Source organism: Armigeres subalbatus, chromosome 2, assembly GCF_024139115.2.
Source record: "Armigeres subalbatus isolate Guangzhou_Male chromosome 2, GZ_Asu_2, whole genome shotgun sequence".
Lineage (NCBI taxonomy): Eukaryota > Metazoa > Arthropoda > Insecta > Diptera > Culicidae > Armigeres > Armigeres subalbatus.
The window spans coordinates 167,517,304-167,539,244 of NC_085140.1; the positions used below are offsets into that span (position 1 = coordinate 167,517,304).

Genomic DNA, 21,941 nt, shown 5'->3' on the forward strand with positions numbered 1-21,941 from the left:
TTCAAGAGGCTCGGAAGCTTCCTTTCAAGAGGCTCGGAACCCTCCTTTCAAGAGGCTCGGAAGCCTCCTTTCTAGAGGCTCGGAAGCCTCCTTTCAAGAGGCTCGGAAGCCTCCTTTCAAGAGGCTCGGAAGCCTCCTTTCAAGAGGCTCGGAAGCCTCCTTTCAAGAGGCTCAGAAGCCTCCTTTCAAGAGGCTCAGAAGCCTCCTTTCAAGAGGCTCAGGAAGCCTCCTTTCAAGAGGCTCAGGAAGCCTCCTTTCAAGAGGCTCAGAAGCCTCCTTTCAAGAGGCCTGGAAGCCTCCTTTCAAGAGGCTCAAGCCTCCTTTCAAGAGGCTCAGGAAGCCTCCTTTCAAGAGGCTGGAAGCTTCCTTTCAAGAGGCTCAGAACCCTCCTTTCAAGAGGCTCAGGCCTCCTTCAAGAGGCTCGGAAGCCTCCTTTCAAGAGGCTCAGAAGCCTCCTTTCAAGAGGCTCAGGAAGCCTCCTTTCAAGAGGCTCAGAAGCCTCCTTTCAAGAGGCTCAGAAGCCTCCTTTCAAGAGGCTCAGAGCCTCCTTTCAAGAGGCTCAGAAGCCTCCTTTCAAGAGGCTCAGGCCTCCTTTCAAGAGCTCAGAAGCCTCCTTTCAAGAGCTCAGAAGCCTCCTTTCAAGAGGCTCAAGCCTCCTTTCAAGAGGCCTGGAAGCCTCCTTTCAAGAGGCCTGGAAGCCTCCTTTCAAGAGGCTCAGAAGCCTCCTTTCAAGAGGCTCAGAAGCCTCCTTTCAAGAGGCTCAGAAGCCTCCTTTCAAGAGGCTCAGAAGCCTCCTTTCAAGAGGCTGGAAGCCTCCTTTCAGGAGGCTCAGAAGCCTCCTTTCAAGAGGCTCTGGAAGCCTCCTTTCAAGAGGCTCGTAAGCCTCCTTTCAAGAGGCTCGTAAGCCTCCTTTCAAGAGGCCTCGTAAGCCTCCTTTCAAGAGGCTCAAGCCTCCTTTCAAGAGGCTCGGAAGCCTCCTTTCAAGAGGCTCGGAAGCCTCCTTTCAAGAGGCTCGGAAGCCTCCTTTCAAGAGGCTCGGAAGCCTCCTTTCAAGAGGCTCGGAAGCCTCCTTTCAAGAGGATTTGGATTGGATTTGGATTGGATTTGGATTGGATTTGGATTGGATTTGGATTGGATTTGGATTGGATTTGGATTGGATTTGGATTGGATTTGATTGGTTTGGATTAGATTTGAATTGGTTTGGATTGGTTTGAATTGGATTTGGATTGGATTTGATTGGTTTGGATTGGTTTGGATTGGATTTGGATTGGTTTGGATTGGTTTGGATTGGTTTGGATTGGTTTGGATTGGTTTGGATTGGTTTGGATTGGTTTGGATTGGTTTGATTGGTTTGGATTGGTTTGGATTGGTTTGGATTGGTTTGATTGGTTTGGATTGGATTTGGATTGGTTTGGATTGGATTTGGATTGGTTGATTGGTTTGATTGGTTTGGATTGGTTTGGATTGGTTTGGATTGGATTTGGATTGGTTTGGATTGGTTTGGATTGATTTGGTTGGTTTGGTTGGTTTGGATTGGTTTGGATTGGTTTGATTGGATTTGGATTGGTTTGGATTGGTTTGGATTGGTTTGGATTGGTTTGGATTGGTTTGGATTGGTTTGGATTGGTTTGATTGGATTTGGATTGGTTTGGATTGGTTTGGATTGGTTTGATTTGATTTGGATTGGTTTGGATTGGATTTGGATTGGTTCTGTATTGGTTTGGTTTGGATTTGGTGTGGATTGGTTTGGGACTGGATTTGGATGGGTTTGGATTCGGTTTGGATTGGATTTGGATTGGATTTGGATTGGATTTGGATTGGATTTGGATTGGATTTGGATTGGATTTGGATTGGATTTGGATTGGATTTGGATTGGATTTGGATTGGATTTGGATTGGATTTGGATTGGATTTTGAATGAAGTTAATTTTGATTAGAATGTATTTTCTTATCTTTATTATGTTGTTTTTAAAACTTTTTATTAATGAAGTACAACACCACTTAGTTTTGGATTGCATTTGGGTGAGTTTTGGAATTTGTAATGTTTTTGTCAGAATTTGGAATTTCATTGTATTTTCTAAAAATAACAAAAGAAGGCCATTGGCTTCGTAAATTTGTTGTTCTCTAATCATCCATTTATTACCTAGATCCTAATTTTAGAGCTTGGATAGATTTGTGGCACGGAGTAGGAATGAAAGTATGAATCACGTTTTATCTTTCGTGACCCACCGCACAATGGGGAAAATGTTGTATGTTTCGGGCAAAATTCGATAATTCAAAAGGCCGCTGAACGAAAATTTTGACCAAGAACTTTCCTTAAACAAAATTTTCCCAGGAATCGAATGGGGGTGATTTCGGGTCCGGCATGCCATTCCTAATAGGACTTTTTGGACGTTTTCCCCCAACTTCCCCCAGAACTTTGGTATTATGAACGGAATGCAGCCGTTATAAGCAGTTTACGACATATTTCTGACTGAATATGAATGATTAGAATATTGTTGGGTAAGCGCAGTGTTATTTTATCTGGAGAGTATGTTAGTTTTAGGGGAATATGGGGTAAAATAGTCTTATATATTATATACATACAAATGGATTTCTGCCTGTCTGTCTAATCATTATAGACTCGGAAACTACTGAACAATTTGGCATGAAATCTAGTATACAGATGTTTTTGGAGTCGAGAAGGTTCTTATGATTTTTGGAGACCCCCCCCCCCTCTTCTGAATGGGGGGCTTCCACATAAATAAAAAATTCAGCATAACTCGAGGACTAATCAAGTAAATGCAACCAAAGTTAGCATGTTAAGGTTTTTGAAGTCAAGAAATGTTTCTGTGGTGATTCGTAACCCCTCCCCCTTCTAGAAGGGGAGGATCTCATATAAATGAAACATGAATGTCTCCATAATTCGGAAATTGATCAAGCAAATGGAACCAAATTTGGCATGTGGTTTATATAATAGGCAAGAAATGTATCTGTGATAGTTCGTGAGCCCTCTCCTCACTGTAAGAAGGGGGGGGGGACTCCCATACTAATGGAATAGAAATTTCCTCATAACTTATAAACTAATCAAGAAAATGGAACCATATTTGGTATGTGAAGGTTTTCGAAGTCAGGAAATGTTTCTGTGGTGGTTCGTGACCCTCCCCCTTCTGGAAGGGGGGGCTCTCATACAAATGAAACACAAATTTCTGCATAATTCGAAAACTAATCAAGCAAATGGAACCAAATTTGGCATGTAGGGGTTTTTGAAATCCATTCGTATGTATATAATATATGAGACTATTTTACCCCATATTCCCCTAAAACCAACATACTCTCCAGATAAAATAACACTGCGCTTACCCAACAATATTCTAATCATTCAGATTCAATGAGAAATATGCCGTAAACTGCTTATAACGGCTGCATTCCGTTCATAATACCAAAGTTCTGGGGGAAGTTGGGGGAAAACGTCCAAAAAGTCCTATTAGAAATGGCTTGCCGAACCCTAAATTACCCCCATTCGATTCCTGGGAAAATTTTATTTAAGGAAAGTTCTTGGTCACAATTTTCGTTCAGCGGCCTTTCGAGTTATTGAATTTTGCCCGAAACATGCAATATTTTCCCCATTGTGCACCGTTTGGGAACCCATGTTCTAAATAATTGTTCTGGTATTGAAACCAATATGTTGAGACAGGTTTATTTTGGTGTGTAGTTTTAAATGGAGTTTACCGGTTGCTCAAATGCAACAGATGTTCACCTTCGTTTCATTTAAATAACTCAGGAGAAAAACAAGCATTGCATCCTATGCTAGATTTTTTTGCTTTTTTAATGAGAGAAGAAGGAGAATGTGGGGGCTAATGTGTTAATATGCCTTCTTCTTCTTGGTAGTCTATAAAAGATGTCAAAACGTTATGACAGTGCACTTGTATTAAACAACTCAGATAAATTCAATTGATTTCCCAAAAGTTGAACTTGTTTAACATTATTTTTGTTCAAGTAAGTTGAATGATAGTGTTCAAACGTTCAATTCGAGCGAATGGTTCAATTCACTTGCCTTGTCTAAAACAAGCATAAGGAGAAGTGACAGCTCCTTTTACTTTACCCAGCATGCATTATAAGCGTTACGAAATTGTCTCTACTTGTCAGCTACGTACTGCTCATGGAATTTCAGTAAAGGAATCATTCCGTGACCATTCCGTATCCTATCTTATTTACACAGTACTTTTCGGCAGCGTACTAGTCTATTAGTATCACTAATAATCGGTTAATTAAGTTGGGTTAAAAAAAAAAGACAGGAGCACCGTCTTCGACCAGAGGTCCTACAGACTGAATACTTAACATCTAGACAACGGACAGGACACACATAACACAAAGTGGACCGGTGGATAATTTTTCGATCACGAAAAGTTTCCTCCTTACCGGGGCGGGAATCGAACCCATACTCCATAGCTCATGCGTCTAGACGATTAACGTCGCTAACCGCTCGGCCACGAAGCCCACAAAATGCATTATAAGATGATATCTCAAATGATTTTTCATTTTTTTTCAGTGTCGAATATTGAACAAAACTTACACGAGGATCTGGTGCCATGTGAGTCTAGAAAGATATTGTATGAATCAGTATTGTGCAAAATCATAGACGATAATGTTAGGGGAAAATGTTCAGTTGTGGGCACCCTTTTGTCTTTGGTCCATAACTTTGGCCCTAATTGATCTTAAGCTGACAATGGTATACACAGAAAAAAATTCCTTGATAAAAATTACTATTTCGTAGACTCGTCGACGCTCTGTTTTCTGCATTCTGCAAGGTCCACAGTTGATTTTTACTGTGCGCATGGTAAAATCAAACGGGTTTGTTATCCGCAGTCGGTCCATATTCTTAAATTAACCCTCGGAATGATAGTTTCGACTGCAATATTTTTTTGCATGTACCAATGGAAAGCTAGACAAATAATCCTACTATTAGCCATTCTAGCGATGATTTGGGAAATTCGTCGATTTGGGAAATTTCATTGACAATTTCACAAATTTGACATTTTAGAACATTTAAATTTTGTAGTTCGGTAGTGGGCACCCTTGAAAACTCAGCTAAAAGTAAAGAAGATAATATGAAAATCACTTAAATATGAAGAAAAGAAATAAGTTATTTATTCTAATAACCAAGAGGATTTAATTTTTTCTATTGATTTACGTTTATTGCATTCACTTATAGTAACACAGAGTAAAAAACCCTGAATAATCACCCTAGCGGTAATGGCGCCTTGTTCGTTCATTATAGAAACATAATATTTAGGTCACAAATTTTGATACCACAGTTCGATTTCCAATAGAAAACAATTGGATTGAAGAAAGTTTACCAAACCGTTGAATGGCTGAAAAATCTCACTGTCCGGACCCGGGGGACAGCTACCGAGTACAGAAATTTATTTTGCACCAAAGTTTCATTATATACAGGGGTTAGACAAAAAGGTTGAGATAGGTAAAAATAAGTCGAAATTCAAATCAGCATAACTATGCGTATAATAATCCGATTTTGATAAAACCAGGACCATCAGAAGCGGACACTCTTCTAGTATACTGTTCCTCTGCAAAACCTGAGATTGGTACTTGGCCACCGGAAATGTTCCGGGTTTTCCAAGAGCTCAAGATGCATTTTTTCCACTGCTTGTCATTTTATGTGACGTTAACTTTCATCATGTTTTATGCTTTCTCCGAAAACTAGAACTAATATGCCGGCCAATGGTGGCTGTAGATCAAGAATCCATCTAAGCTACACAGAGATACGGCCATTTCCGTAAAAACGGTACCGGGAACATGATGAAATGACAACAGATCGGAATAATGCAAATATGAGTATCTGACTTCATGGCTTTGTGAGACGATGATTACAGAAACATTTCCAGAATGATAGTGTCCACTGCCACCCTTATAGCAGGTTCCATGGGCCTTCCATCTGGAACCATGCATATATGGGTGTCAAAATTCATGTTTTCCCAAGACGATGAATATAGGATCTTTATTAGAGATATATTTTGAGAACTGTGAGACTCTTTGGCCAATTTGTAACAGGTTCAGGAAGTTCTGCGAAAGTGACATTTGTTCAGGGTGTATGGCCAATCCCGTACCGTATTCACGAAAATGGCCATATCTCTGCGTATACTTATCGGATTTTCGATCTGCAACCAACATTGGTCAGCATATTAGTTCTAGTTTTTTGGGAAAATATAAAACATGATGGCAGTAAACGTCATATAAAATGACAAGCAGCAGAAAAAATGCATTTTTAACATACCCTCGAAAAACCCAAAACACCACCGGTGGCCAAGGGCCAATCAGAGGTTTTGCATAGGGCCAGTATACTAGAAGAGTTTCCGCGTCCGATGGTCCCAGTTTGATAAAAATCGGATCATTCTACGCCAAGGTATGCTGATTTGAACATCGACAATTTTTTGCCTATCTCAACCTTTTTGTCTAACCCCTGTATGTCAAATAATGATTGTTATCTAAAATCTAATATTGACCATCTCCACATGTTTAGAATGCATTCGATTGATTTTATTATTGTTGAATCGAATCTTCTAAATTAAGGCAAAAAATGTTTGTCATTTTTGTTCAATTTCAAACTTTGTATAAAGTTTAGAACATGAGGGTCTGATATTCCATGCAGCTAATCGACGGGCCCTCCTTAGCCGTGCGGTAAGACGCGCGGCTACAAAGCAAGACCATGCTGAGGGTGGCTGGGTTCGATTCCCGCTGCCGGTCTAGGCAATTTTCGGATTGAAAATTATCTCGACATCCCTGGGCATAAAAGTATCATCGTGTTGCTTCCTGATATACGAATGCAAAAATGGCAACCTGGCTTAGAAACTTCGCAGTTAATAACTGTGGATGTGCTTAATGAACACTAAGCTGCGAGACGGCTTTGTCCCAGTGTGGGGATGTAATGGCAATAAGAAGAAGAAGAATCGACTTTCAAAAGCTTTCTCTTGTACCACGTAAGACGGCGGAGGAACCTCTGCAATAGGTTTTGAGAAGTGTCCGGTATTGGGAGGTATCCGGCGCTGGGGGATCCCCCCCTATTTCTATCAATTTTGTCTAAATAATTATGAAAACAGCATTAACGTCATTAAACATAAGTTAGCTACAGTGATATTGATGGATTTGTCAATAAAATTAGGGTGCCCACAACACAACCGAATCTCGCGGCCTTTTTGGAATGTGAAGAAAAAAAAATTTCGCATTGAAATTTTAATGGCAATCGTTAGTGAACCTCAAAATAAATTAAATTTACTTTATAAATACGCAGTGGAACTCACTTTTCCAATTATACCACTTCAATTTATGACACTTAGTAAAATGTTTTTCATGTTGTTCTTATCGTAACAAAATGCTTTGTTCTTAGTTCATAGTAGAGATCTCGCGCTTAGTTTCATAGGGGCGTAACTGTAGGGGAAACTGGACACACATGATCCCCGCCCAAGTAACATTTTGGTTTTATAATGGTTTTAAGAGCGTTATAAAACTAAAAATGTTACTTGGGCGGGGACACATGACGCCCCCTGTTTTTCGGAAACTAATCACATTTTTTATACCAGTGATATGTGCAAACGGATCCGTTAGATAGATTATTGAATCTGAGTAACATTTGATATTAGTTACTTTATGTATATGGGTATTAGAGAGGCGTGTCAAATTTTTACTTGACAAAGTGTTATTATTGTAGAATTGAATAAATTCATTCAATTAAATATTGTCTGTTTTCCATTGAATACAAAAAAACAAAACAGGATAAATACTCAACATGGACACACTTGATCCCGATATTGCATATATGAGAACGTTTGTTGTATACCGTCGCATATTATTGAATTGTATGTAACTAATTGATCTGTTAAATTTCTTTTCTAGTTAAAAAGTATAAATGAATTTAAGTTCTCTTTAATTTTGTCAATCAGACGATACACGCGCAATCTGAATTTCTCAATAGCCTTATTTTATTAACCAGAACAAAGTGTAGTTGAACATACTTAGTTTTGATTAGTTCTATTAAATGCATTTTAACATTATTTTCAATGAAAAAGAGTATAAATTAAGTTGTGAAAATACTCAAAAAATCAAAGGGCAATTGTTCGATCTGGTATTATTTGTTTCCGTTTAAACAAGGAGAAGTTTACTTAAAACCACCATTTATTTGTAAATCTTCTTAAAGAATTTTTAATAGTAGGGTCATTCAACAACTTTTGGTCAGTCGTTTAAGAGAAATCGCATTCGTGTAATAATAACACGCACTACAAAAATGAAGATTTGTGACAGTACCAAATTATAATGCTTGACAGTACCATATTGATGTATCAAGTCACCATCCTGGCATGATCACGGTTCTGGTATTGCTAGTAGTCTGGCGATTTGGATGTATCTCAGTCTTTTTTTATTGGTCCTAAAACAGGTACTCAGGAATATTTACCATTGGCCATGGCACGTGCATTGCGGATAATTTTCAGAGATTTAATAGAAAAATTAGATTCTAAAATTACAAAGGTATATTTATGTATAAATCAATTATTTTTGAGAGATCCTTTTGGGAACATCATGGTTGTCATGATATGACCACTGTCTTTAAGTGGAGTGGATGGTTTGCAGATAAATCATCATCACCATGTGAATTTTGTTGCTATAGCAGACATTCTATCTATCACTATTCCTCTATTCGAGAACCAAAATACTTGCCTTGCTTACTATCAACAATATTTAATTTTCGCACGACTGCTATTACGACAGACTATGATTTTTAAAGGATTTGAGGCTAGATCAATTCGACCTTTCATTATACTTGGAAGAACCTAAACATGTTCAGCTTATAAAGGGATCAATTTCGCCCCATATTCCCCAAGTCTCCCGCAAGTTTTGAAAATGCCAAATTTTCTATCTTTCGGCAAAATCGATTTTTTGGTAACTTTCATGAACAAATAATTGCTTCCAATGACGTTTTTGAATAGCTAAATAAAATCTTTATCAAGTCCATCAAGAAGCGTGCAAATCTGTGCATGTTACATCGAGAAATATCTTAAACAAAAGTTGGGGAACATGTGTGTCCAGTTTCCCCTATAGATCGATTTCTCTTCGTTGATGTTTTCTTTTTATTATTGTACCGAGTTGCGCTAGTTTGTCGATGACTTAATAGTCTGGTGTGATAAAGGATGATTGTACCACAGATAACAGATATTGAGGCTGGCATCCGAAACGTGTGTAAATATCGGCAACCGTTAATTCAAATGTATATTAAATTAGAACCGCGTTTGGCAATCGATTAGAGATAGCGCAAGGATCATTGTTATTGAAAACACAGCCCGAATGCGGCTGTCAAATCTATTGGCTGCGTTCGACGGTTGTTAATCAGCTGCGTCCATATGTACTGCCGCAATCTGTTGAGTAGATGGCAGAGTGGGCCAACGTATATCAATTCAAAAGTTTACACAGGATTTTCAATAAAATTTGTTCTAGCTTAAATATCTGTCATCTGTGATTGTACCTTGCACTAGAATCAACAATTACGGTTGTAGCTTCTGAAACAATTGAGTTATTAACAAAATATAAAATCGGTTAAGAGAAATCGATCAGTAGAGTTACGCCCCTATGAAACTAAGCGCAAGAGATCTCTATTTGGTTTGTTATTGAGCCCAAAGCATCATGTTACTATAGGAAACAAACGACCGTAGTCAGAATGACAGCATCTGTTATCTGTTACGTAGGGCTACGTGTACCCATAACTGAACGGTGCATACAACCGAACATTATTTATTTATTTATTATCAGACTAAGGCCGGAGTGGCCTGTGCTGCACATAAAAGTCTTCTCCATTCAGCTCGGTCCATGGCTGCACTTCGCCAACCACGCAGTCTACGGAGGGTCCGCAAATCGTCCTCCACCTGATCGATCCACCTTGCCCGCTGTGCCCGCAATACAACCGAACATTTTGCCCTAATAATTCCAATTGTTATTTATGAAATCTTCAGGTGAGAAAAGTAGGCGATGTCGCTGGTGATAGATTCTCAAATTTTGAATTCAAACGATAATAGCAAAAAATTATCATTGTAATATAGGTACAACTCAGTAATGCCAGCTAAATGTCAAAAGGCTTCTTTAATTATTTTATGTGACATTATGGTTCGTGGTAGGATGAAAAAAGAGTTAAAAAAGTACAGGTTTTTTTTTACGCGTTTGGAATTCATTAAAATCTCGGTCAACCCAAATCTTCACACCTTTTCAAATACTACTTGAGATTTCTTGGATTTTTTTTTTGAATTTATTCGAGGGGTTAACTGATTGTTTCATTGACGCTGAAGGTCTTAAACTTATAAAACCAAACCGTGTAAAAAAACCTGGGTGTAACCGTAAATGCTGAATTTTTATTAACTGTTGATTCCAAAGTAAAATCGCGTGTAAGATCGTTTTTTTTTTGTTTTGAAAATTTGATTTTCGGTATTGTGAGGTCCGCCTCTGGGAGACTTTCCCCCTTGATTTTTTTTAAAGAATTCAATGCCAATTACATGCTCTATTACATGTTCTATTTATTTCCCAGTGAAATTAATCAAGATCTCATGAAGAAATCCATACATTGTAGATTTCGTTACAATTGAACGTCACAAATGTCAGTCTATGTGTCTAAAATGTGTCTCATTTTTAATGATTTTAAAAACAAAATTTTGGCTATTGCATATGATGAGCGCAACACAGTACATTTTTATTCTAATATGTTAGAGCGATAGAAGCTAGAGCATGCTTATCTAACATAACATTAGTTGCATTTAAGTTTGTTTCGGCAACGTCCATACACATCTCAATTGTGGAGATTGCGGTTTCCGTTTACGCAACTATGTACGCCTTATAAAAGAGATCAATAATTTCCATTTTAGGCACAGTTCGGTTCCAATCTTCGATTCATTTACATCGTCGTCGTTTAGTTTTACCGTCCCAATATGGCCGAAAGTAAATCCTTCCAAGCACTACTTCAACGCCCCCTGGAACCGTCGTTCATGCCAAAGGACGATGGTAAAACAACGCTTATTATTCCGGACGAGTATCTGAGTGATCGCTATCGGCCTTTGGCTGGGGATTTACAAAGTCGATTCACCGGCGGTTCAGAAGTGGAAATTCCGGTTCGGAATGTTGGCATTCCGGATCTATCTTTTGCCGAGGTGATTGACCGTCGCGCGCCATTTTCTCTGTTTGTCGAAAAACACCGGGACATCGCAGGTCGACTGATTGATGTATTCGTTAAAGTGCCGGATGCCAGTTCTTTGGTGGGAGTGGCCACCTACGCTAGGGATCGACTGAACCCGTACATGTTCCAATATGCTCTAACAGTGGCCCTCCAACATCGGAAGGATACCAAGGATGTGCCAATTCCATCCGTTTTGGAACTGTTTCCCGATCAGTTTGTAGATCCGACCACGTTCCCAAAATTGCGCGAAGAAGGAAGCATTGTCAACCAAGCTCAAAGGGTAAAATACATCCATCGAAAATAAAATATTGCTTAGATATATTAATATTCATATTACAGACAGCAATTGATATCCAGCCCAATTTCACTGCTTCGGATCGAGAACCGGAACAGAGAATGGCTTACTTCCGTGAGGATATCGGAGTCAACATGCATCATTGGCATTGGCATTTGGTGTACCCTGCGGGAGCACCTCCGGCGATAGCTCGAAAAGATCGCCGTGGTGAACTGTTCTATTATATGCACAGTCAAGTCATCGCACGTTACAATGCCGATCGCTTTTGTAACCGCCTTGCACAAATTAAGCCACTGGATAATCTCCAGGATCCGATCCCGGAGGCATATTTTCCGAAAATGGTTCGAAGCTTGAATAACCGTGCCTACCCCGCTAGACACGACAATCAAGTCCTCCGGGATTTGAATCGCGTAGATAGTGACACGATCATTACGGTGAACGAACTACAACGCTGGAGGGACCGAATCTACCAAGCAATTGATCAGGGATTTGTTGTTGATGTAATATTTCAACAAAATATGGTTGTTTTTTGAGTTTTCTTAAATCAAGTTTATATTTCAGTCCTCCGGAAAAAATATTCCACTGGATGAGGTCCGTGGAATTGACATTTTAGGAGATTTGGTAGAAGCTTCCACGTTGTCAGTTAATAGGAAGTTTTATGGAAGTCTGCATAACTTTGGGCATGACTTCTTGGCCTACATCCACGATCCCGAGTACCGATATTTAGAAGATTTTGGCGTAATGGGTGACGTCTCAACTGCAATGCGTGATCCAGTATTCTACCGTTGGCACGGAATGATTGATGCACTTTTCCGACGATTCCTTGAATCTCTCAACCCGTACACCTCGACTCAGCTGGGATTTGCAGGAGTTAAGGTCAACAGCATCGCCGCTCGCGTAAATCGGGCAAACGCACCGTCTAATATTCTGCTGACTTACTGGCAACGATCGCAAGTTGACTTGGCCGCCGGACTTGACTTTGGCCCACAAGGAAATGTCTTTGCTACGTTTACTCATCTCCAGCATGCTCCATTTTCATATGAAATCAAAGTTACAAATTCTACAGGATCATTGAAGCGAGGAACAGCACGTATATTCATTGCACCGAAGGTAGATGAACGTAACACCACTATGCAGTTCCGAGAGCAGCGACGCTACTTTATTGAATTGGACAAATTTGGAGTGAATTGTAAGTGATTCAGTGCATATTAGGATTTCTATACTGTTTTCTTTGCTTTACAGTGAGGCCCGGAGAAAACACTCTGACCCGCAGATCGGATCAGTCCAGTGTAACACTGCCCTACGAAAGATCTTTCCGTCGTGTTGGAACCGCTCAAACACCAACTGATACGAGACAGCTAGAAGAGTTCCGTTTCTGTGGATGTGGATGGCCAGAGCATATGCTGCTTCCAAAGGGAGCCCCCGAGGGAGTTCAATACGACCTCTATGTGATGATTTCTAACTTCAATAATGACTCAGTAGGACAGGAGTTTGATGAGTAAGACTTGATTCAAACCAATTGGCGAATGGAGTTTTGACGACTTTCGTTTCGTATTTTCCAGAACTGTCGGCTGTAATGACGCTCACTCGTTCTGCGGTCTTCGGGACAAGCTGTACCCGGACAAACGCACCATGGGATTCCCATTCGATCGTCGTACGGAAACCAGCGTGAGCACTTTGAATGATTTCATGAAGCCGTACTCCAATATGGCTGCCACAAGCGTACAAATCATGTTCAAGAATACCATCATAAGCAGGACATAGATTTGAGATAAATCGAACAAAATTATATTCAATTTCATTATGAGCATTTTACCAAACTATTTAATCGACAATTATTGCAAAATATAATCGAAATAAATCTGCAAATAACTATGAACACATTATTTTTAGAACTCCCATCGCATTCCCATTAGAACTCCCATCATGAACGTGCACGTCTAAGTTTGGAAGATGATATTAGCATTTCCATACCATTTGAAAAGCGTTTAACTTCACGCAGAAGTAATACGCTTATTCCAATAACTATTCCTGTTACTTTTCCAACATTGTCTCTCAACTTGTTTTGGAATTTCTTCAACAACTCTTTCAGTGATCCACGTGAGGATTCCTCCAGGAAGTCCATTGAGAAATTCACCAGAAATTCAATCGGAAATTTCTTCAAAAAATCATCCGAAATTCTCTCCAGGGACTCAAACCAGAAATTCCTTGGTAATCACGGTGTGTTTGTCGAAAGAGGCTTATTTTCCAAAAAAATATCTCTAAAACACTCACTACACGAAAGTATAGGTTTTCCTCTTTCACGTAGGTGCATTTTTAACCCGTTTTGTTTTAAATTGAAAAATCCACTATTCTCTTGTTTTTCGACCGATTTTCATGAAACTTGGAGAAAAGATGCATTAAACCCTATATTTTTGTGTAGGTGTATTGATTTGGTGATTGGGTCCTTGGGTACGGTTTTATCGAGGGGGTCCCCTGGGTCAAATGGGGTCAAAAATAGGTCAACTTCCTTTTAATCGTAGATAACTAGTAGTAAATGCTCTCAATAATGATGCAATCGTTTTTATTCATCATTTTGCAATAGTGGGAATAGAAACTGCACGTTTGGACCTCAAAAATCCGGTTACAGATGTTCCGGGAACCTGGTTCCCCCAGGGAAGTGGTCACTTTTTGAGATGTTCTGAATCCCAGCTTGCGACACATCAAACTTCATGATTTTGCAACACAAATATAATAGAAGACATTCGCAGAGCATCTGAGCACATTAGCCACTTCCGGAGGTTCCCTGGGAACCTGATGCCCCAAGGGAAGTGGTCACTTTTTGAGTGGTTCTGAAACCCAGCTTGCGACACATCGAACTTCATGATTTTGCAACGCAAGTACAATAGAAGACATTTGCAGAACATCAGATCACGTTGGCCACTTCCGGAGGTTCCCTGGGAACCTGAAGCCCTCAGGGAAGTGGTCACTTTTTGATTGATTCTGAAACCCAGCTTGCGACACATCGAACTTCATGATTTTGCAACGCAAATACAATAGGAGACATTTACAGAACTTCTGAGCGCATTGGCCACTTCTGGAGGTTTCCTGGGAACCTGATGCCTCAAGGGAAGTGGTCACTTTTTGCGTGGTTTTGAATCCCAGCTTGCGACACAACAAACTTCATGATTTTGCAACACAAATATAATAGAAGACATTCGCAGAGCATCTGAACATTAGCCACTTCTGGAGGTTCCCCGTGAACCTGATGCCCCAAGGGAAGCGGTCACTTTTTGAGTGGTTCTGAAACCAAGCTTGCGACACATAAAACTTCATGATTTTGCAACGCAAGTTCAATAGAAGACATTTGCAGAACTTCGGAGCGCATTGGCCACTTTCGGAGGTTCTCTGGGAACCTGAAGCCCCAAGGAAAGTGGTCACTTTTTGATTGGTTCTGAAACCCAGCTTGCGACACATCAAACTTCATGATTTTTCAACGCAAATACAATAGGAGACATTTACAGAACTTCTGAGCGCATTGGCCACTTCTGGAGGTTTCCTGGGAACCTGATGCCTCAAGGGAAGTGGTCACTTTTTGCGTGGTTTTGAATCCCAGCTTGCGACACAACAAACTTCATGATTTTGCAACACAAATATAATAGAAGACATTCGCAGAGCATCTGAACACATTAGCCACTTCTGGAGGTTCCCCGGGAACCTGATGCCCCAAGGGAAGCGGTCACTTTTTGAGTGGTTCTGAAACCAAGCTTGCGACACATAAAACTTCATGATTTTGCAACGCAAGTTCAATAGAAGACATTTGCAGAACATCAGATCACGTTGGCCACTTCCGGAGGCTCCCTGGGAACCTGAAGCCCCAAGGGAAGTGATCAATTTTTGATTGATTCTGAAACCCAGCTTGCGGCACATCGAACTTCATGATTTTTCAACGCAAATACAATAGGAGACATTTACAGAACTTCTGAGCGCATTGGCCACTTCTGGAGGTTTCCTGGGAACCTGATGCCTCAAGGGAAGTGGTCACTTTTTGAGTGGTTCTGAAACCCAGCTTGCGACACAACGAACTTCATGATTTTGCAACGCAAGTACAATAGAAGACATTTGTAGAACATCAGATCACGTTGGCCACTTCCGGAGGTTCTCTGGGAACCTGAAGCCCTCAGGGAAGTGGTCACTTTTTGATTGATTCTGAAACCCAGCTTGCGACACATCGAACTTCATGATTTTGCAACGCAAATACAATAGGAGACATTTGCAGAACTTCTGAGCCCATTGGCCACTTTCGGAGGTTCCCTGGGAACCTGGTGCCCTCAGGGAAGTGGTCACTTTGTAAGTGGTTCTGAAACCCAGCTTTCGACACATCGAACTTCATGATTTTGCAACGCAAGTACAATAGAAGACATTTGCAGTACATCAGATCACATTGGCCACTTCTGGAGGCTCCCTGGGAACCTGAAGGCCCAAGGGAAGTGATCATTTTTTGATTGATTCTGAAACCCAGCTTGCGGCACATCGAACTTCATGATTTTTCAACGCAAATACAATAGGAGACATTTACAGAACTTCTGAGCGCATTGGCCACTTCTGGAGGTTTCCTAGGAACCTGATGCCTCAAGGTAAGTGGTCACTTTTTGAGTGGTTCTAAAACCCAGCTTGCGACTCATCAAACTTCATAATCTTGCAACACAAATACAATGGAAGACATTTGCTCAGCATCTGGGCACATTGTCCACTTCCGGAGGTTCCCTGAGAACATGATGCCCCAAGGAAAGTTCCCACTTTTTGAGTCGATTTGATACCCAGCTTGTGACGCATCAAACTTCAGCTCTTTTCATCAAAAATAGACATTTATAGACATTAGAGCCATTTACAGAGCATCTGGGCACATTGGCCACTTCCGGAGGTTCCCTGGGAAGCTGTAGCTCTCAGAGAGGGGGTCGCTTTTTGAATGTTTCTGAAACCCAGTTCACAACACATCAAATTTTCAGATTTTGCAATACAAATACAATAGAAGACATTGGCAGAGTATCTGGGCACAATGACCTATTGCGGAGGTTTCCTGTAAACATACTGCATTTCACGACCTTGGGTGGTTATGAAACCCAGCTTGCGACACAATCAACTTGATGATTTTGTAACATAAAGAAGTTGAAGGAATTTGCACATTTGCAGAGCATCTGGGGATATTGGGGTCATTCGCTGAAAACCTCGCCATACAACCCCCCCCTCCCCCGGAAGTGATGACACCCTGCTTGCTATATACATGATTTTGATTTTGCAACACGAATACAATAGACAACATAAGCAGAACAGCAAGACCAATTCAATACTTCTTGAGCTTCGCGAGATGCCTGTGCAGCCAGAAAAGTGATTACTTTTTTATAGTACTCCGGCTTGCGACATATCAAGCTCCTCATGAAACCTGGTGTCTTTAGCACAGCGCAGCCAGAAAATTGGTCATGGGGGGATGGGGGGTTTTGTAGGTTCTGAAAAAAATATTGTTTGAGTGGGTTCGAAAATAAATTTTCTTCCAAAAATTTTGTCTCTTCCAAAACCCCCCCCCCCCCCCCCGCGGCTTCGCCACAGGTAAGTGCATATTGTTAGGTGGTTTTGAAAGCTATTTAGCAATACATCAAATATCATGGTTTTGTAACACAGATTCAATGAAAGATACTTACGCAACATCTAGATACATTGGCCACTAATTTTTAGGGGTAAATATGTTATATGCTATTTTGGGGCCTTCCTTAGCCGTGCGATAAGATGCGCTGCTAAAAAGCAAGACCATGTTGAACAAAGCTGGAGGAGATTCCCAATTCGGAGCAGAAAAGAATGCTCCGAAACACACAGTAGATTATTTGGCGAAAACAAAATCTTTCAGTTTGATGTGTCGCAAGCCGTTTTTCAGAACCAATTAAACGGCCACTTCCCTGGGGTCATAAGGTTCCCAGAGAACCCCCGGAAGTGGCCGATGTGCCCAGATGTTCTGCAAATGTCTTCTATTGTATTTGCGTTACAAAACCATGGAGTTCGATGTGTCGAAAGCTGGGTTTTAGAGCCACTTACAAAATTACCACTTCCCTGAAGGCACCAGGTTCCCAGAGCACCTCCGGAAGTGCCCAATAAACTGTGCTTTAAATGTCTCCTATTGTATTTGCGTTACAAAATCATGAAGTTCGATGTGTCACAAGCTGGGTTCCAGAATCAATCAATAAGTGACCACTTCCCTTGGGGCATCAGGTTCCCAGGGAACTTCCGGAAGTAGCCAATGTGGTCAGATGTTCTGCAAATGTCTTCAATTGTATTTGCGTTGCAAAATCATGATGTGTGTCGATGTGTCCCAAGCTGGGTTTCAGAAACACTTACAAAGTGACCACTTCCCTAAGGGAACCAGGTTCCCAGGGAACCTCCGGAAGTGGCGAATGTGCACAGATGCTCTGCAAATGCCTCCTATTGTATTTGCGTTGCAAAATCATGAAGTTCGATTTGTCGCAAGCTGGGTTTAGGAATCAATCAAAAAGTGACCACTTCCCTGAGGGTACCAGGTTCCCAGGGAACCTCCGGAAGTAACCAATATGGTCAGATGTTCTGCAAATGTCTCCTATTGTATTTGCGTTGCAAAATCATGAAGTTTGATGTGTCGCAAGCTGGGTTTCAGAATCAATCAAAAAAGTGACCACTTCCCTGAGGGCTTCAGGTTCCCAGGGACCCTCCGGAAGTGGCGAATGTGCACATATGCTCTGCAAATGTCTTCTATTGTATTTGTGTGGCAAAATCATGAAGTTTGATGTGTCGCAAGCTGAGTTTCAGAACAACTCAAAAAGTAACCACTTCTCTTGGGGCATCAGGTTCCAGGGAACCTCCGGAAGTGGCCAATGTGGTCAGATGTTCTGCAAATGTCTTCTATTGTTTTTGTGTTGCTAAATCATGAAGTTCGAGGTGTCGCAAGCTGGGCTAAGGAATCAATCAGAAAGTGACCACTTCCCTGAGGGCACCAGGTTCCCAGGGAACCTCCGGAAGTGGCGAATGTGCACATATGCTCTTAAAATGACCTCTATTGCATTTGTGTAGCAAAATCATGAAGTTTGATGTGTCGCAAGCTGGGTTTCAGAACAACTCAAAAAGTGACCATTCTCTTGGGGCATTAGGTTGCCAGAGAACCTCCGGAAGTGGTCAAAGTGACCAGATGTTTTGCAAAGGTCCTCTATTGTATTTGAGTTGCTAAATCATGAAGTTAGAGGTGTCGCAAGCTGGGTTTAGGAATCAATCAGAAAGTGACCACTTCCCTGAGGGCACCAGGTTCCCAAGGAACTTCCGGAAGTGGCTAATGTAGTCAGATGTTCTGCAAATGTCTCCTATCGTATGCAAAATCCTATGCGTTGCAAAATCATGAAGTTCGATGTGTCGCAAGCTGGGTTTCAGAATCAATCAAAAAAGTGACCACTTCCCTGAGGGCTTCAGGTTCCCAGGGACCCTCCGGAAGTGGCGAATGTGCACATATGCTCTGCAAATGTCTTCTATTGTATTTGTGTGGCAAAATCATGAAGTTTGATGTGTCGCAAGCTGAGTTTCAGAACAACTCAAAAAGTGACCACTTCTCTTGGGGCATCAGGTTCCCAGGGAACCTCCGGAAGTGGCCAATGTGGTCAGATGTTCTGCAAATGTCTTCTATTGTATTTGCGTTGCTAAATCATGAAGTTCGAGGTGTCGCAAGCTGGGCTTAGGAATCAATCAGAAAGTGACCACTTCCCTGAGGGCACCAGGTTCCCAGGGAACTTCCGGAAGTGGCCAATGTGGTCAGATGTTTTGCACATGTCTCCTATTGTATTTGCGTTGCAAAATCATGAAGTTTGATGTGTCGCAAGCTGGGTTTCAGAATCAATCAAAAAGTGACCACTTCCCTGAGGGCTTCAGGTTCCCAGGGACCCTCCGGAAGTGGCGAATGTGCACAGATGCTCTCCAAATGTCTTCTATTGTATTTGTGTGGCAAAATCATGAAGTTTGATGTGTCGCAAGCTGGGTTTCAAAACAACTCAAAAAGTGACCACTTCCCTGGGGGAACCAGGTTCCCGTAACATCTGTAACCGGATTTTGGAGGTCCAAACGTGCAGTTTCCATTCCCACTATTGCAAAATGATGAATAAAAACGATTGCATCATTAATGAGAGCATTTACTACTAGTTATTCACGATTAAAAGGAAGTTGACCTATTTTTGACCCCATTTGACCCAGGGGACCCCCTCGATAAAACCGTCCCCAACGACCCAATCACCAAATCAATACACCTACACAAAAATACAGGGTTTAATGCATCCTCCCTCCAAGTTTCATGCAAATCGGTCGAAAAACAAGAGAACGGTGGATTTTACAATTTGAAATCGTAACCCGGGCCGAAACGGGTTAAAATGTTCTATCGAGGGTCATTTTTCCATACATTTTTGAGGGTTAAATCGGCTCTCATTTGAGATTTCTATGGAATTTGCACCAAAAATAGTGAAAAAAATAAAAATTGTTCTAGATCCCCCGATAGAACATTTTAGTTTACCCACTATATGAAAGAAGAAAGCATCTTCTTTCACGTGGTGGGTGTTTCAGAGATACTGATTTTTGAAAAATAATGTTTCCCCATAGAAACACCGTGTAATTTTTATCAGAAATTTCCCTAAGAATTCCTCCTGAAATTGCTTTCAAACAATCTCTTAGGAACTCTTTCGGAATCGCCTCAGGCAGATATTTCTGCAAAGCTTTTTCTTTTTTAGAAAAGGAATTACTGGAGAATATTCTAAAAAAAATGTTGCGGAAATTTTGAAAATAATTTCCGGAGGAATTTTGAGAAGGATTTCTGAAGATAGGAGCATATAATTTGGATTTTTTCAATATATTATTTGAAAATTTTACTTATTTTGCGATAAATACTCATACAACACTTTTTGTAGGATTTATCATTTTTATACCTATCCTTTTTAAAAAAATCGGTAAAAAAGTGCCTTATAAAAGATAGTCTAGATCAATTTTGGAAAAACTAAGCATGTGGAGTGGCTTTTTATGACAAAGCCTACATGTCCAGAAAGTTTCATTGGAATCTGAAAGGGTGCTACCAACATTTGTTCAAATTGACGCTAAATGCGTTTGTTATCCCAGTGGTTAGATTCGGACTGATAGCGGCAATTAGGTACAATTGAATTCAGATGAGGTCTAGTGAGTATAATTAGTTTACAATTTTTGCATTTCTAAGTTTCCCAATCACCAATGTTCTACTTTCTAGTCGTTCCTGATATGGATTCTGTACATATTTTCAAGCACAGTCTGAGACATTAATTAGTGCGCTCTGTGTTTTTGGTGTTTCATCAATTCGAGCCATGACCACTTCAACTTTTCTATTATAGTTCACCAGCCAGGAGCATTCAAGGCTGCATCAACACGCTGACATTTGAGTCACCGATACTTCGAGCCCCTAATGTTTATTTTCTCTTCTCTCCGTTGCCATTACGGACTGTCTGTGGAAGATGTGAAAATGCAAATAGCAACCATCATGTCATAATTCAATATATCTTAATTTTAGTCTTCTATTAAATGCACTGTCAGACAACACACCCTGTGTTGCAACACTACTTAACTGCCTTGCGGGTAGATACATATTCAATGAGCATAGAATACTGCAATGATTAAACGATTTGATCAATAGGATCGGGACGAATGCAATGCACGTTTTTAATACCAAAGGTGGCACTGCAATAATTCAAAGCTCGCCATTATTGAGTGCCCGATGTTTGCAAAGGATTTTCATCCTTTCGATCCTCCCAGAGAGATGATCCTCGTGTTAGCAAATTGAGGAAATATTGGACGAGCTCATCCTATGCTATCGTGCGCACCCAACAGGTTTTGGAGGTGAATGCTAGGCTGGGAATCATTCAACCTGACTCATTAATAATCTCACTGCGGCGAACATTTTAAATTGGATCCGGTTCTGGCCAAGTGAGGTGTATCTCCGGTGCGATACTATTCCGGTCATTGTTGATAAACTTTTGATCGTCCGGTGATTGGTGTTGACCTCCGGCGATTGGTGTTCACATAAATCGGTGACCTTTGAAATCCGATTAGGAGATTTTTGAGTAATAATATTTTTTCATATTTTTTCTGCTGTGAATGAGTGAGTCAGGCCAATTTTGTTTGATTTTTTTTTAATTTGACCCTGTTTAGATAGTAAGCTCCATAGCATTTCGTATTGCACCAAACGAAATTTGCCAGCAATGGCAAACGTTGCACCAAGCATCAATAAACTGCGAGCCAATAAATCTGATCGTTTGTGCAACTATTTGCACTTGAAGAATAATCGACCTATTGCGACGAACAGAGTATAATGTGATGCAAATCAAAAGTTCATATGAGTCCCGTTGAAAGTATACAATTGAGACAAAAGTTTGATCGAATTCTCGCTAAGAAG

The 21,941-nt window shown here is 40.7% G+C and overlaps 1 protein-coding gene across 1 annotated transcript; it reads left to right on the forward strand.

Annotated features, from left to right (window-relative positions):
- Nucleotides 1-10,905: 10,905 nt before the first annotated feature.
- On the forward strand, nucleotides 10,906-13,376 carry LOC134215447 (phenoloxidase 2-like). The gene is made up of 5 exons (XM_062694636.1): nucleotides 10,906-11,482; nucleotides 11,542-11,997; nucleotides 12,059-12,686; nucleotides 12,740-12,995; nucleotides 13,060-13,376. Exons 1-5 carry the CDS (start codon nucleotides 10,958-10,960, stop codon nucleotides 13,259-13,261), a joined length of 2,067 nt encoding a protein of 688 aa, XP_062550620.1. The 5' UTR covers nucleotides 10,906-10,957; the 3' UTR covers nucleotides 13,262-13,376.
- The last annotated feature ends 8,565 nt before the right edge of the window (nucleotides 13,377-21,941 follow it).

What these genes read in the sequence shown, in the direction of transcription:
- LOC134215447 (XM_062694636.1), top strand. Translation starts at nt 10,958, where the DNA reads ATGGCCGAAAGTAAATCCTTCCAAGCACTACTTCAACGCCCCCTGGAA. An exon ending in TTGTCAACCAAGCTCAAAGG is followed by an intron (nt 11,483 to 11,541) that starts GTAAAATACATC and finishes TTCATATTACAG; the next exon opens with ACAGCAATTGATATCCAGCC. An exon ending in GGACAAATTTGGAGTGAATT is followed by an intron (nt 12,687 to 12,739) that starts GTAAGTGATTCA and finishes TTTGCTTTACAG; the next exon opens with TGAGGCCCGGAGAAAACACT.